At 35.7% G+C, this 15,178-nt stretch overlaps 2 protein-coding genes across 2 annotated transcripts in view; both read right to left on the reverse strand.

Annotated features, from left to right (window-relative positions):
- The window catches only part of LOC117307314 (plexin-A4-like), a 36,947-nt gene extending 35,100 nt beyond the window's left edge, over nt 1-1,847 (reverse strand). Inside the window, exon 1 of the mRNA XM_033792031.1 lies at nt 1,362-1,847. The gene's annotated coding sequence lies outside the window, so the exon portion shown is untranslated. The remainder of the gene's footprint in view (nt 1-1,361) is intronic.
- Nucleotides 1,848-3,321: 1,474 nt separating this feature from the next.
- LOC117306850 (plexin-A4-like) overlaps nt 3,322-15,178 on the reverse strand; it is a 35,939-nt gene continuing 24,082 nt past the window's right edge. Inside the window, exons 24-38 of the mRNA XM_033791405.1 lie at nt 14,369-14,496; nt 13,842-13,907; nt 13,174-13,248; nt 12,498-12,564; nt 11,921-12,067; nt 10,870-11,026; nt 9,902-10,002; nt 9,377-9,485; nt 8,100-8,203; nt 7,170-7,328; nt 6,427-6,590; nt 6,086-6,233; nt 5,463-5,603; nt 4,761-4,835; nt 3,322-4,361 (exon numbers count right to left, since the gene is read on the reverse strand). Of these exons, the coding sequence (XP_033647296.1) occupies nt 4,257-4,361; nt 4,761-4,835; nt 5,463-5,603; nt 6,086-6,233; nt 6,427-6,590; nt 7,170-7,328; nt 8,100-8,203; nt 9,377-9,485; nt 9,902-10,002; nt 10,870-11,026; nt 11,921-12,067; nt 12,498-12,564; nt 13,174-13,248; nt 13,842-13,907; nt 14,369-14,496 (1,746 nt within the window). The 3' untranslated portion in view covers nt 3,322-4,256. The remainder of the gene's footprint in view (nt 4,362-4,760; nt 4,836-5,462; nt 5,604-6,085; nt 6,234-6,426; nt 6,591-7,169; nt 7,329-8,099; nt 8,204-9,376; nt 9,486-9,901; nt 10,003-10,869; nt 11,027-11,920; nt 12,068-12,497; nt 12,565-13,173; nt 13,249-13,841; nt 13,908-14,368; nt 14,497-15,178) is intronic.

Consider the following 15,178-nt stretch of genomic DNA (forward strand, 5'->3'; position numbering starts at 1 on the left):
TTCTTGAAACTTTGATAACCAATTGAGCCCAAATTTTCACAGGTTTGTTATTTTATGCATATGATGGGATACACCGAGTGAGAAGACAGGGGCCGATTTTACAAAGATCAAAGATTGATTGTAACTTCAAATCAATCGCAGTTGCTAAGTATAGAGTGATGTCACAATACAAATCTCTATGGTGATACTAAAAAATTGTCTTGCGATGAATTTTATTGATTTGTGAAATCAGCCCCTGGCCTTTGACAATTACCAAACGTGTACCTTCCCTTTAAGGCCATGTCACACAGGAGGCCACCACTTCCAAGGAAATCTCCAAGAAGAAAATTCATTCATATTTCACTTTTCTTATTTAGGCCTATGATCCTGGAAACTTAGTAGACTAGTAAAGAATATCCATTTGTGCTGCTGAAGTATTCTTTGTGCATGCAATTGGACGCCTCAAGTTGCCTGACAAAATTTGTCTTGCTGGAGTTATAAAAAATATAATGTCACGACTTTCTCGCTCAGTTATCAAGTCAAAACATGAGTCCTAATATCAATTTGTTATGCCAAAAGTTAAACTGACCCTAGCTTAAGTCATAAATATGAGCGAGTATTTCCTAACCTGTCACTGTCGGTTTAGCAGAAGAAATTGATATGATTTCAGGCATGAAAACTGCAGAAAATGTTGTAATTAATTATTAAACAATGCAACTCATGGCCATGGCCAAACATTGGGGGGGGGGGAGGGATATTTCTGATGATGTGCAAATGTTCAGCTTTCGAAACTTGGCACTTGAATTCGCGGCAGGCTAAACTAAATATCGCGTAAAAACGCAAGTGATTTTTGTTGCTACTGCCCTTTTGGATAACTTTCCGTATGGCGCCACCACTTTTTCACTCATTTTTACAAAAAGTGATATATCAATCAGGTAAATTAGATACTATATTATTTTATTTCTAATGAAAAAGTGGTGGCGCCATACGGAAACTTTTCCGCCCTTTTTGCAAACCCTCGCAGATTCCGACTTTTTTAATGTCTACCTTCCTGTAAATTCATACGGCTCTTGGCTTTATTTTATAAACCACCCCTTAGAATGCCATTTGGAGTGAAACAACTTACACTTTGCAGCCGCCGTTTCTTTTTCCAAGGCCTATTATAATATTAACTACGTCCTCAGTCATTTGCATTATCTGCCATGCCCGGTTCGAACGCCCCACACCAAGGCAGCGTGGGACCACGAGTTGTGTTGTGGTGGTGGTCACCAGTCATTTTCACGTCTGCTAAAATGACACGCTAAATCCACACACACACGTCCTACAAAATGTGTTTCAACAAGTACAAATGTTTACATTAAGTAGTTTTGTTAAAAACATACCTGATAATTTGATTCAAAGGCCTATCTTCTTTCCAATTCCAGGTGAACAACATTTGACGATTCGAGCTCGAGAGAGTGAACCCATTCCTTTTTATTTCACTCAAAAGTTATGACGACAACACGCATGCGCATTATTTTATCCAGGTACGCGTTTTTACGGTGGCCCAAACATGACACTGTTAATTATTGTAAATAGTAAATGCGGCTAAAGATAATTAAGCGGAAAGATAAAACGGTTTATAATTCAGAGTTAAGAAAAGAAGGAAATTGGTAAAAACAAACAATTGCCTTGGAACTTGGAAGAGGATTCAGAACGAATTAATGACTGTTCAGCCTCGATTTCTGCATCTGCAAGAAAGCAGATTAAACCAACATTTTCTTTCCAAGCGTCTCTGAAAAGGAGTTTAAAAGGGGAAAAGGGGGCAAACCCCACCATTTCCAGTGGTAAAAATAAACATTTAAACACAGGTTTACAGCAGGGTTTTTTTTTTTGGTAAAATAAAATTAAAACAATATTTAAAAAAATGTATCAGCACAATCCTATAATTTTCAAACTTGTTAATATTAAAACATTTAAAAAATATTGTGGTGGGAAAACACATCATAATTTTTCTATCTTTAAATACAAATTAGAAAGTCTTTGTTGAGTCATATAGTGGAAGTAAAACAGTTATGTTTCCAAACATTCTGAGTAGAAAAGAGTTAACATTTTGGTATTTTGCCTGTTCAAAAATTAAATGCTTGAATTGACTGCCACAACTTAAAGACACTTGACACTATTTGTAATTGTCAAAGACTAGTCTTCTCACCTAGTGTATCTCAACATATGCATAAAATAACAAACCTGTGAAAGTTTGAGCCCAAACGGTTGTCAAAGTTGTGAGATAATGATGACAGAAAACACCCTTGTCACACAAAGTTGTGTGCTTTCAGATGCTTGATTTTGAGACCTCAAATTCTAAATCTGAGGTCTCGAAATCAAATTCGTGGAAAATTATTTCTTTCACAAAAACTTTGTTACTTCAGAGGGAGACCTTTCTCACAATATTTTATACTATCAACCTCTCCCATTAGTAGTTACCATGTAAGGTTTTATGCTTATAATTATTTTGAGTAAATACCATTAATGTCCACTTCTGAGTTTTTCTATAAAATGCATTCGTTTCAACTAACAAATTTCTGACAAATTCAAGTACAAAGTTATTGAAATGTTTTAAAAAGAAATACAAAATTAACTACTTTTTACAATTTTGGGAATTAAATCGTTATTTGTTTTTCTTAATCGTATATATGTACATTGACGGAATGCTGTTTTTAAGTTATATTATTAAAGTTTTAAAATCATTATTCAATAATTTACTCAAATAACTCTTATCATGTTAATCATACAATCAATAAATAGAAAATAAATGATTTGTTAAATATCACTTTAAAGGACAGCTTTACAACAATAAGTTAATATATATCTTTTGTCAAAAAAGGAAGCACATTATTGCAAATCCAAAACCAAAGCCAAAACTAAGACTTTATTTATTAATATATCCTGTACAAATAATTCTAAATCAAACAAACATGCGAACAAAATAATCTTTGTTAAAACAAAAATAAAAACATAAAAGTTTTCATTGTGAAGGCTTTGTCCAAATAGGTGTTTATGGCAATGGCTGTGGTTGGGTAGCCAAGTCATGATGCGTTGTAGTATAGGACGCCCACAACACCCTTAGTAACAGTCATAGAGCAAGTTCGAGTGGGCACATTTTAGTCGACCTTAGGTTGACTACTTACATGCGACTTATATATACATGCGCAGTGCTGCAGTCACTCGTACAACTCATTTGGAAGTCTAGTCAACCTTTTGTATTTTTGCAATAGTGTCAATTGTTCCCATCTGCGCTTTACACATGCTGTTGGGACCAGTGAAGAAAACATGGGCTTGAGGCTGGTTCCAAATGGTCGACCACAGTAGTCAACCAATGGTCAACCAGCCTTGGGGTTGAGTGCAAATGGTCAACCTTTAGTTAACCATTGTGCACACTTGAACTTGCTCATAGCAGTGGTAGCCACTAGCCGCCCAATCAGATACAAATAACTTCATTCTTATCATTATTTCGATTTTGCCAAAAAAACAAACAAAAAAACATGTGTTTAGGAAAAAGGTCCTAACAGTGCACACATGACAGTATCGCATGCAGAATAAAACACTTCCAAATCCAACTGTTACTGGTAATTGTTTAATAATCTGGTCACCAGGGCTCGATTTCACAAAGCACTTAGATTCATCCTTAGAAGTGCTTTCAGTATGACCATTGTGATTGTTTTGAGACATCACACTTTAATTTGCTTAGCAATTAAGAACCTCATTCACACTTAAACAATTGTTTCAAAGCAAAGTCAAATGTTTAAATCAGTGAAATCAAGGTGAAATTAAGATGCTGATTCAGGGCAAGCTTGTCGTCAATATTTATTAGTTTTGATTTTATTTCTGAATAAGATATTCCTGCCTGTTATAATAACTAACTTTCAAAAACAACTTCAACTAGTTACTATTTCAGAGCTTATTCTTATGATCCTCACATAAATATAATATAATTTGGAGGCTAATCTTCCTTACTTGCAGCTAAGAGCTGAATTGCGAAGGATGTGGCTACAACGTGTTCAAGAAGCAGGCATGCAAGAGCGAGCGCTTCTGAGTATATTTGCAGTTGAGAATCGAGTACATGAGATTAAGTTCAGGTTATTTTTCAGTCAAGTTTGGACTTTAAATATGAGTACTTTGCAAGCAAATTACATAACAAAGGGAGAAAACACAAGGTGAATGTAACAATGTTATTTGAGTAGTACTGAGTAGGAGTAGTGAGTAGCAGTAAACTGCAACACTGGACTTTATTCATCATTCTACAAAGCCTCATCCCCACTGGAGAGAGTGACTTGCACCTCCTCAAGAAGGTATCCAAGGTGGGCTTCTTCATATTCTGGTTCAGACTCAAGAACATCCAGAATCTGAAAAACAAATGAGAAGACAAAGTCCACCATCTTGGTCTTCCTTTAATTCTTTAATTTAAGGTTCATTTGAATGAATATAAAGATAACCAAATAATATTATTATTCATTATCATTAATGACAAAAAGAAGGAATAAGTGGACGAGAGGAAGCCATGAAGGGAGAAACCAAACTGAGGCAGGGAGGGAAATAGCCAGGACCCTATTTGGTTAATAACCATCATAATATATGATTGCAAAGGAGACAAAGATGACAATAACATTTCTCTCGCGATACCTTAATCCATTATCCATAAGTTGATAATGGTTTGTCTGGCGGAAAATCAGTCAAATGCAACACACATTAGAGAACAAAATAATTTAGATAGTAAAGATTATATACAGAGTTTCAACACTTACCGTTGAATTGTGTTTGCTGACAATGTACCACAGTCGCTCAAGGGTATCCAACTTGCTGAACAGACCAGTGAAATTCTGAAAGACCAACAAAGAACTGGGATAAGAATTTGTTTTTGAAATCTAAGTACATGAGATGCTGTTTCCCAGGTTTGGTTGCAAAACTTGGGTATGATCCCTGGTGGCTATACAGTAGTAACAGATTGTATTTATGGCTTGTAACTGGCACCCCGAACAGAGGTGTTGACAAATTAGGGAAACCACCTACACAGTGCTAGATAGTATAGTTAGTGGAGCACTGGCACTAAATCTGGAGGTTGCAGGTTCAATTCCCCCTCTAGTAAACTTTTCTTTGTTCAACCCACAAAAAATTCACTTATTTTATATAACATTTTGAAGATGATCTATAAGTAGAAATATTGTGGATCACTCGATGATCTTTAAAAAAAAAAAAGGTTAATATGTTTTAATTAGAATTTTCTGCCCGCTTTATATTGTTTATCTGATGTTTAGATGTCTAGTTGGTACTGTCTAGTCTTTGGTATTTTTGTTGTCCCTTTTTGTTTGTCTTCTGTCCGTGGTTTTCTTGTTTACTGCACTTTAGGCATTTTTGTTTAATTCTGTTGGTTGCTTTTTTCTGTGATTTATTGTATTTGTATGTTTTTTGTTGCTTATAGAAAAAAAAACCAGTGTTTTGAGGTTTACCTCACAAGCTTTGTACAGTTCCTTGTTCAGCTCCTGGGTGGTCATCTGCGGCAAACTCTGAACTCCATTATAGAAGTCTTCTACAACATGCTGGTACTTCTGCTTCTCTCTGCCGTACAATAACTTATTCACAGAGGACTCCTGTCAACAAAAACATCAGATTGAAAATAAAATTAGATGGCCATGTGATTGTTTGATTAACAGAACACAGTGGTTTTTCCCATATTTGTTTTTAAACTCAGAATGTGTACACAACAAATTTTGATCGTAACATGTGTGTTTTTTTAAGATACGAGCTAAATGGTAAACCATTTGAAAATTGATTAAAAAACCATGTGATTACGTCATCATTGACATCACTTTAATGTTCACCTATAATTTTTGCCTGCCTGGAAATATCATGAGTAGTAGATAAATGAAAGTGCATATTTCATGTGATGTAACGTGACATACGGTGACATCATGATGACAAAAAGACACAACATCGCTATAAGGTCTATGTGTATGGTTTTTCAGTAATGGGCAAACAGAACTACCAAATTCTGAAATACTATTCTCTACCGTTTCTAATCTGGAGACATAATGAAAACAAGCATGGTATATGTCAACAAACTCTCAGTTACCTTTCCGAGTTTATGCGTCTTGGTGTCGTGTACGTCATGGAATAACTGACCAATCACATCCATGCTTGCCTCAACTGAGCGAGTAGGTCGGATGTCAAAGATGTAGTCTGGATTTTTGATGGCATTGGACCAGAAACGCAATGGCAAACTATAAGAAATCGAAACAATACTTTAGTTACACTGCTTTTTCCAACACAAATGGACCTCAAAAGACAATTTGACTACACAAGTAATTGTTTTCAGCAAAATACGATTACAAGGATTGGTCCTCAGGGATTTTCAATTCCAAAATTGCTACGGATCTTCAACGTGAGCATTTAAAAACAGAAGTATAAACTTACATGTTACTCTTCCAGATGTGTGTGATTTCTGGGTCATTTTCTTCCAGTTCATGTCGAATGGCCTGGCTGTCAAAAAAGTCAAAGAGATACTTGATGGCCTTGGGGGCACTCTCCACTGATAGAATGGTGTTGAACATGTCATCAACATACTTTTGAATTACTCCCTGCAGGAAAACAAACAAAACTAATTGAGACAACGGAATCACATAAAAGGACAAAGTGAAAGGCAGAGCAATTCCTTTTTTTTTTAGATCCATCCCCCTCTTCGACAAGTCACAGATAGACACCGCTTTGATGACAGCTTTCCCCTTTCAAAAGCTCAAACCAAAACATATGTTTATTGACCAAACCAACAGCGGATGAGCCGCCAATTACAGGAAAGAATAATACACAATTAAAAATATTCATATAGCCTTTATAAGATGTATGTACATAGTTAACAATAAAAATAGAAACATCTTTTGAAAAATTAAAGCACACTTTACAACTGGGAAAAGAGTCAAATAAGCATGTACGACTGTAAAAAAATAAAAATTATAAATGTATTTTAAAAGCATTGGTCTTCATTAAATTATAAACAAAAATAAAATAACAATACAAAAAAATCATAAATTTAAAATCAAATTCAGAAAGAGTTATCGTTGTTCTTCATAATTACATGTCCCTTGTCCCCCTACAGCATGAGCCTCTGGATGGAAGTTATTGGCCACGAAAACAAGTCGGCAGATTATTATTTTGCAAACCTTTGTTGACATGAGTCTCGGGAATGAGATCTCTTTGATCTTCCTGCGAGTGATCTTATTTCTGAAGGTGACTGATCTCAACCCGCTGCAGCATTCTTTGGGTTTTCTCTTCTTGCCTTCCTCATCCTCATCATCATAGCCGTTGTCTTCATCTTGAACCTTAGAGAAAAAGATATCGAACAGTTAACTAAATGGTGTTTGAAGCTTTGCATGGTGTGGAGAATAAGAGCAACTATAAATATAAATATTAATAGTAAACTTGCGGGTACAACCATGGGTAAAAACTCTCCTGAAGACGAGCAGAGTATACTGTTCGAAACGTCGAGACCAAACCGGCTCTTTTCAGAGACACCACTCCCTCAAAAGAGTTTTTACCCATGGTTGTACCCGCAAGTTTACTAGAACAGTTAACTGTTTCCAAGCCTAGCCTAGTGCAAGAATGACATCAAGTATGAGGTGAACTGTCAACCCATCACCCCTTTTATTTACAAATCCCCCATCAAACACAAAAGATTACTGTTATTATTAGTATTGTTATTATTTGTTCGGCCATTTCACAAAGTACAATAACGATACATATAATTGCAAATGAATTTGTAGATATAGGAAAAAATAAAATCAACCTGTGGATCAGAACTACATTAGGCATACAGGCTAAATAGCAACTCAAGCACTGGTCATGAATGAAGACGACTGACAGCAAGGTTTGGATACAACAAGGAACATGTGAAGAATAGATGAGAGATGAGGGTAGATTAGGTAAGGACAGGAAATGGGGTGGGGGAGAGAACAGCAAGGAACTAGGGACAGAGACAACCCATGTCAAACTGGCCAGGATTAACAAAAGAGTTTAAACACTGTGACCTGATAGTCTGTCAATCCAAAAATACATTTCTTTTTCTACAGCTTACTAGATGCCCCATAACTCACCAGATGCCAGTCTTTGACTCCTTCCACTGGCTCTACCTCTACAACCGTATACCGATGCTTGCTGTATCGATTACGAATAGCGGAGTCTTCACACCCAAGATTAACTGCCAGGGAAAAATATATAGAGACAAAAGGGTTAGCTGTTGCAAACTGCTTACCAACCAAAAGGACCTATTGGATAAATGAAACAAATTAATGCCTGAAAACTCAACCAAAGCACAGTTTTTCTCAAAGGTTTTTAACTTTGAGAAGGACTCAGCCGGGGTAAAAATGTTGGCCCACTACAAAATAATATTTGAAGGAAAACAAATAATTTCAAAAAAACGTACATAAACTTATATTCTGTAAATTGCCCCAATTGCTCATTCTAAAAGTAAGTTAATTTATATTTATAAAAAAAAAAAATACAAAACTAGTTTAATATGAGTATTTTGGTCAAAGTTAATTAAAGTTTTTGTCCTTGTCAAATCAAAAGTATGAAAGCTGTTTTGCTTCACTACTTCCTCCAATGTTAACTGATTTACCATATCATTCGGTATTCATTGCCTAATATTATTACCAGTCACTGTACAACATACAAGAGACCAAAACAGATTGTTACCAGCTTATACCACTACACATTATTGTAACTGCCACCATGGAATAAAACATCCATTGAAATATTCAGTACTAAAATGAAAATATTTGTCAAATGTAATTTGCAATATTTTTCCTTAACATTGGACGGGCACACATTAAAATTTGTTGTCCTCAACTTTACGAGGATTACAAGCAACAACAATACATGGTTTGGTGATACAATAAAATCAATGGGATTAACAGAAGGGGAAACCCCTTTTTAGCTCCACTGGTCACATCTGTAAACGCCATTCATGTCAATGGATTGATCGAGGTACCACATAATTAAGTACAAAGCCTAATTGTTTATTTTGACAATAAATTTTCTTTAACAAATGTGTAAAAGAAGTACCTAAATAGAATTTGTATCCACAGTGCGTGTGAAACAAAATATCATGAAATTCCCACGGATACAGTATGTCTCGTACAGTAAAATTATCCAAGAGACTTTTGTATAGATTTAGTATCGGAAGTTCCTTGTTGCTAAAATAAACCCGGGAAATGTTGATCAAGGAAAAGCAAGCACTGGTACACAGGATCATTTAATAACAAATCAATTTCAAGCGACAACTTAACCCACTCAACACTTATTATAAGCAGTGGCTCACTCTAAACAATAGAAACGATAACAACCAATTGATGGAGTAGTGGAAACTTACTGTATGTACTTTCCTCATCTCCCTCGGAGAACTTAAGAATGGGTTGGGAAAGAGTTGCATTGGCAACGTCTTGCTTCTCTACAATCGTCATTTGATCGTTATCCCCAACCTGTAGGTTACCAAGGATAACAAAATACCAGTTATACCCAAACGCAAATTATAAATGACAACTAATAACCTAAACAAATCCCTGAAACAAACAAACAAACAAACAAACAAACAAACAAACAAACAAACAAACAACCACAATACTGAGTGATTAAAGATATTATAAAGCATTGGCTGACAAGATAGGAAATATTTAAAAGAAAGAAAATGGTTCTAGTAAAAAAGAATTGATAAAGAAATAACAGCCTGATCACTCTTGACAACTTTGCACTTTCTTGGCAACCTGTAGCTAAGTTGAAGAACAATTAGGTAGTTTTCCTTTTTTTTTCAACCTATAATTGTTTTCAATATTTGTTTCTTGATTTTATTTTGAGTTGAATACTTGGTTTTGTATGTCATGAGAATGCTGACACTTACGTGGAAATCCTTTAGCATATTTATTCTCCGCCATTTATCAATCGGAGGTCTGAGATCCATATCTGTCAACACAAGACGACCACTGATGCCTCGGCGCCATTCTAATGATGAAGAAAGATATTTCCCATTTATTGTTAATTATTTTTATTGTTGACTTGCTGACGATACCCAACTTGCAGCCTAAAAAAGGTAATACATTGATTATGAATGGAATGATTAAATTTATAGACCATGATTGTAAACAAAGCAAAGGGACAACAAAGCGGCAACAGAGGGATATCACCTTAAAGCCATTATACACTTTCGGAACAGAAAAACAAATTTAAGTTCACAGATTTACAAATAATATACAGGGTTTACAGAAGGTAATGGTGAAAGACTTCTCTTGAAATATCATTCCATGAAATGCTTTACTTTTTGAGAAAACATTAAAACAATTATCAATTCTCGCTAATGAGAATTACGGATTTATTTTAAACACATGTCATGACACAGCGAAACGTGCGAAAACAAGGTATGGGTTTTCCCGTTATTTTCTCCCGACTCCGATGACCGATTGAGCCTAAATTTTCACAGGTTTGTTATTTTATATATATGTTGTGATACACGAAGTGTGGGCCTTGGACAATACTGTTTACCGAAAGTGTCCAATGGCTTTAAGAGGATGCAACTAATTTATGTCAAATATCAGGTAAAAAAGCAAGGACAAGGGAAACTGACTGATAATTTATTTAAAAAGTTAAGGTTGAACAAACCAAATTTGACTAGACCAGGACTTGATTATGCACACTCTAGATTAACGTGCTGAAGCTCTACCAATGGAATTGTTTGCATCAACTAGTCCTCGATGTGGGCTAATTATTACATTATGACAACATTATTACATTATTTAATTATTTATTCCATCTTTAATGGGCGGACAATGGGGTTACCCTACAACTTCTTCAGTAGAGATGCTTTTCACATACCGAGACTGACTTGGTTGGCACTAGGTCTACAGGAGTAGGGTTTGTTGCGGTGGAGGGCATCTAAGATCTTCTCCTTGACTTGTGAGATGGTGTCTACATCTAGCACCTTGACTTCCTTGATGACTTTTCCTTCTTCATCAAAGAGCACAACAACATTCTGGATGGGTACCAGATCAAAACATTCAAGAATCCATTTGACTAGGAAATGTGTTCCCCTATTTAGTTTAGTATTGCATTTACAGTTTGTTGGTCATGGCAGAGCTGTCAACATTTGCATCTTGCAATCAGGGGCCAATTTCATAGCACTGCTAAGCACACAAATTTGCTTAGCATGAAATTTTGGTCTCAATAAAAACAAAATTACCAACCAAATTTCCACGTGTTTTTGAGGATAAACAAACAACAGCTAAATACAAGTAACAACCAATATGCAACAAATGGAAATAATGGTTGGTAATCCTGTTTTTATCAAGGAAGAAATTTCATGCTAAGCAAATTTGTGTGCTTAGCAGCGCTATGAAATTGGGCCCAGGTAGATTTTGTACAACAATCAAGAAGGCATTCGGAATTACATTCAATATAATAGGGAAACAGTTTCCATCATCAGGGAGGTTTTCAAATGTGTCAATAGGAACATGGAAAGAGTATGTTATTTTTAGGAACTTTCATCAGGGGAATCAGGGAGAGTTGGCAACTCTGAAATGGGACTGTGCCTTTGATGACACAAGCATGGAGTCTGGCAAACAGTCAGAGTATGTCACAAGAAAAATACTTGGTCATAGGTAGGGTCATTGCACATTTGTCCTTTGAAAAAAAATATAGGCACAGGCCTGGAATTTCATCTTTGAGAGGGGAAGGCCATTTTCATTTTGAAAAAGGCACTTCCATTGGAAAATCTTAAAGTCTATGGGAATTTTTCTCTGTGGCCTGCGTGAAATTCCAGGATGTAGGCAGAATAATAAGCATTGGCAACCAGCTGATTATGTTTTCTAAAATAAATCTTAGTACATTATTACAGAAAGTACAATTTAATTTGACGGTAAAAACTTACAAGGGTATTGAACTCAACATCCTTCTCCAACATCTTCTCAAAGTTGAGAGAATATCTTGACCTTCCGGTGAAGACATCAACTGGACCACTCTCAGTCCGATGTTTGATGGCACGGTACAAGACAAACAGAGGATAGGCAGTGTGACTCTGAAGGAGAGAAGACATCATCAATCAGAACTCAGGCAGTGTTGTTTTTAATTTATTGCAAATTAAATAAGTCTAACACATTAAATCATTGCCAATGGCAGCTAATAAAAGTTTGTCTCTACAATATACACATCATGAAGACCTCTACTGGTCCAGAAATACTTGGGTAATATAAACTAACAAACAGATACTTGAATATACAGTTTCTTTTATTCTCCAATTTTATTAATTTGATGCTTAAAACAAGTTGAAAACAATGAAAATACAGTCCAAGCAATGCACATAATGTCATCTATCTGTATTGTGTACTGCGTTCTTTGTAAAAAAAATTATGTGCATTGCTTGGCAAGTATTTTTCATTTGAAGGATTGCACACTACGCAATACAAGCAACCAATAATGCAAACATTCATGTTGAGCCTATACCATACCTGAAGTTGGTCATACAGACACAGAGCAACCCAGTTTGATAGAAGCTTCTCTAAAATACTCTCATTTCTGTCAGAAAAAGCGAGAGAAAATATTTTTATAAATAGATAAATTGAAGAAAATTATGTTTGCATTTCACAAAAGAAGTTATTTAAAAATATAAAAATACAAAGACATTCTGTCTATAGTGCGGGGAAATAGCTGTTGATCTTTTTTTTTCTGGCAGTGATGATGTAAAAAATAAAAGAGTAGCAGTGTGTAAATATGGGGATTTTTTGTTAAAGAAATTTTTTGAAACTTTGCTTGGTGTAAAAATAAGCTAAAAACTAAGAGATTTGGGGTAAGACTGTGTACTAGTCTCTAGTGAGTTGTGGTGGCTACATGTATTATTATTATTTATTAGGAATTTCAAAAAAAAACACCACACCATATAGAAAGAACAAAACAATACAAAAGGGAAAATAAGCCAATGGCACATGCATGGAATTAAACAAATGAACAAAATAACTGTGACTAAAAACTCTAATGCCAATGGCTACATCAAAATAAATGCAGTATCTAATACAAAAACAGTTCCATGTTTCAGCTTTCAGGTTGATTTTATTCCACCGAATTAAACCATGAAATATGTAGAGATGAAGTTTAAAAAGTTCTGCAATAATTGTTCAAGAATTTTACCTGAGAAAGAGTTGTCGTGTTCGATCATTGTCGGCGGCTGTCTGAATGAGCTCAGTCATCAGAGTGATCATAACACTGATAATAAAAAGATAAAACATTTCAAATCAGAACTTGGACCAATTATTTTCACAACTAGCTAACTTTAATATGAAGTTGGTGTATCAATCCTAATCAATAAGCAAATGCTGGTGTCACAATACAAATCACTATGGGGTTATTGAAAACCCATCTTTATGCATTCCTGTGCTTTGTGCAATTGAGCCTTGCTTTGCTAAAGCAAAGGGCAGGGGTAAATTCAAGCATCACGGCTCTATTTTATGGAACTGCTTAAGCAGAAGATATTGCTACATAATATCCTGCTAAGCAAAAGTCAAAGATGGAACAAGGGCCAAGGTATTTTGGCTGGTAACCCCATTATGGTTAGCACAATTGTTTTGTGCTAAGCTACTCGTTTTTAAGCACCTCTATGAACTTTGGCCCAGGCCTTACACTTAAAGACATCTATTAAAAAGATGATTGACAACATGATAATTTCTACGGGGGCAACATTTTAGAATTTATTTGTTTGAGGTGCCCGCTGCTGAATACCAAATACAGGATCTGAACTGGCCCCTGTACATTAACCAATAACAAGAAATAAATGATGAGAGTAACTTTTAACTACTTACTCAGTTAAGTATGTGAGTTTGTTCTCCATGATCATGATGACTGTAAGCAAAGATGCTATCAACTGCCTGAATAATACAATATAATTTAGGAAGTGAAAAAAGAAAATACTGAACGTGCCTTAAGATACAAATTAAATGTGTTGAAAAATATCATTTTTAAAAAGTACATAATTATCAAACAAGCTTGAGGTTGAGTTGTTTGCACAGAAATTTACTGTCATGAAATGTAATTGTGCATTCTAATTGGCCCTTTTCAGGAACCAAGAGGGCCTGGTCCATCTCTATGACCAGGAACTTGTTTAAGAACGACCCAGTAATTGCTCAAACTGATGCGTCCCATTTTCTAAATAGCTTTGGTTCGGCCTAACCAAGAAATGGCTGAGGCTTCCCTAGGACTCAGAACCCGGGTCTATTCTGGATCGTAAGTAAGTTTACACTTGAGAAGTAAGTAAGTTTACACTTGCAACTTTTCCTTTAAGCGTTTAACTCTGAAGTTAAGATATGGTATTATTAAAGAAGTGGCTTACTTTTGTCTGATGGGTAACTTTGAGGTGCTCTCTGCATCCAACGTCTGAATCAGAACAAGTAAGAAAGCCTTGTTGCTAAGAAGACTGGAAAACTTCATCATTGCTTTCTGGACATTTTCCTCTGGGTACTAAAAAATACAAAGAAGGATAGATAAAATATGCAACAAATATACATTAATAAACAGTAAATAAAAATGTTGAGAAAGGTTACAACAAATCGTCAGTGAGTGGCAGTTGCAACAGGTGACACAATCTTCATTTTTATCACTCACAGATAAAATACATTATTCATTGGACACAAAACACAACTATTGTGGTGCCACCTTGGCTACACATGTATATAGTTCTGTCATGTTGGGTGGGCTTGCTTAACCCTGTCCAGTTGGTCTTTTACGACCTTGCACATTTTTCCAGGGTTTTCCCTGGGTGTCCTTTTAATACCTTAATGTTATAATTACTCTTGCTTGTACCTTCTATTACAAGTGGGGCTAGAAGTACTGTAATGCAACTGCGTGTACAAGCAGTGCGATCTCATAAAGATCATTGATGCCTATTATTCGACATGTAAGAAGTAACCCCCTCTTGTCTGTGGTTTGTCAATAATTGTACTGGTTCTTTTACATGCGTTACACAACACATTGGACCAACGGCTTCTCGTCCCATCCGAAAGACAAAGCAATGGTTAAGTGTCTTACTTAAGGACACAATCGTCACAGCTGGGGATTTGAACCCACACTCTGCTGATCAGAAACACCAGAGTTTGAATTCGGTGCTCTTAACTGCTCGGCCACGAAAGGGAAAGGGTGGGTT

The sequence above is a fragment of the Asterias rubens genome, chromosome 2, assembly GCF_902459465.1.
Source record: "Asterias rubens chromosome 2, eAstRub1.3, whole genome shotgun sequence".
NCBI classification, from domain to species: domain Eukaryota; kingdom Metazoa; phylum Echinodermata; class Asteroidea; order Forcipulatida; family Asteriidae; genus Asterias; species Asterias rubens.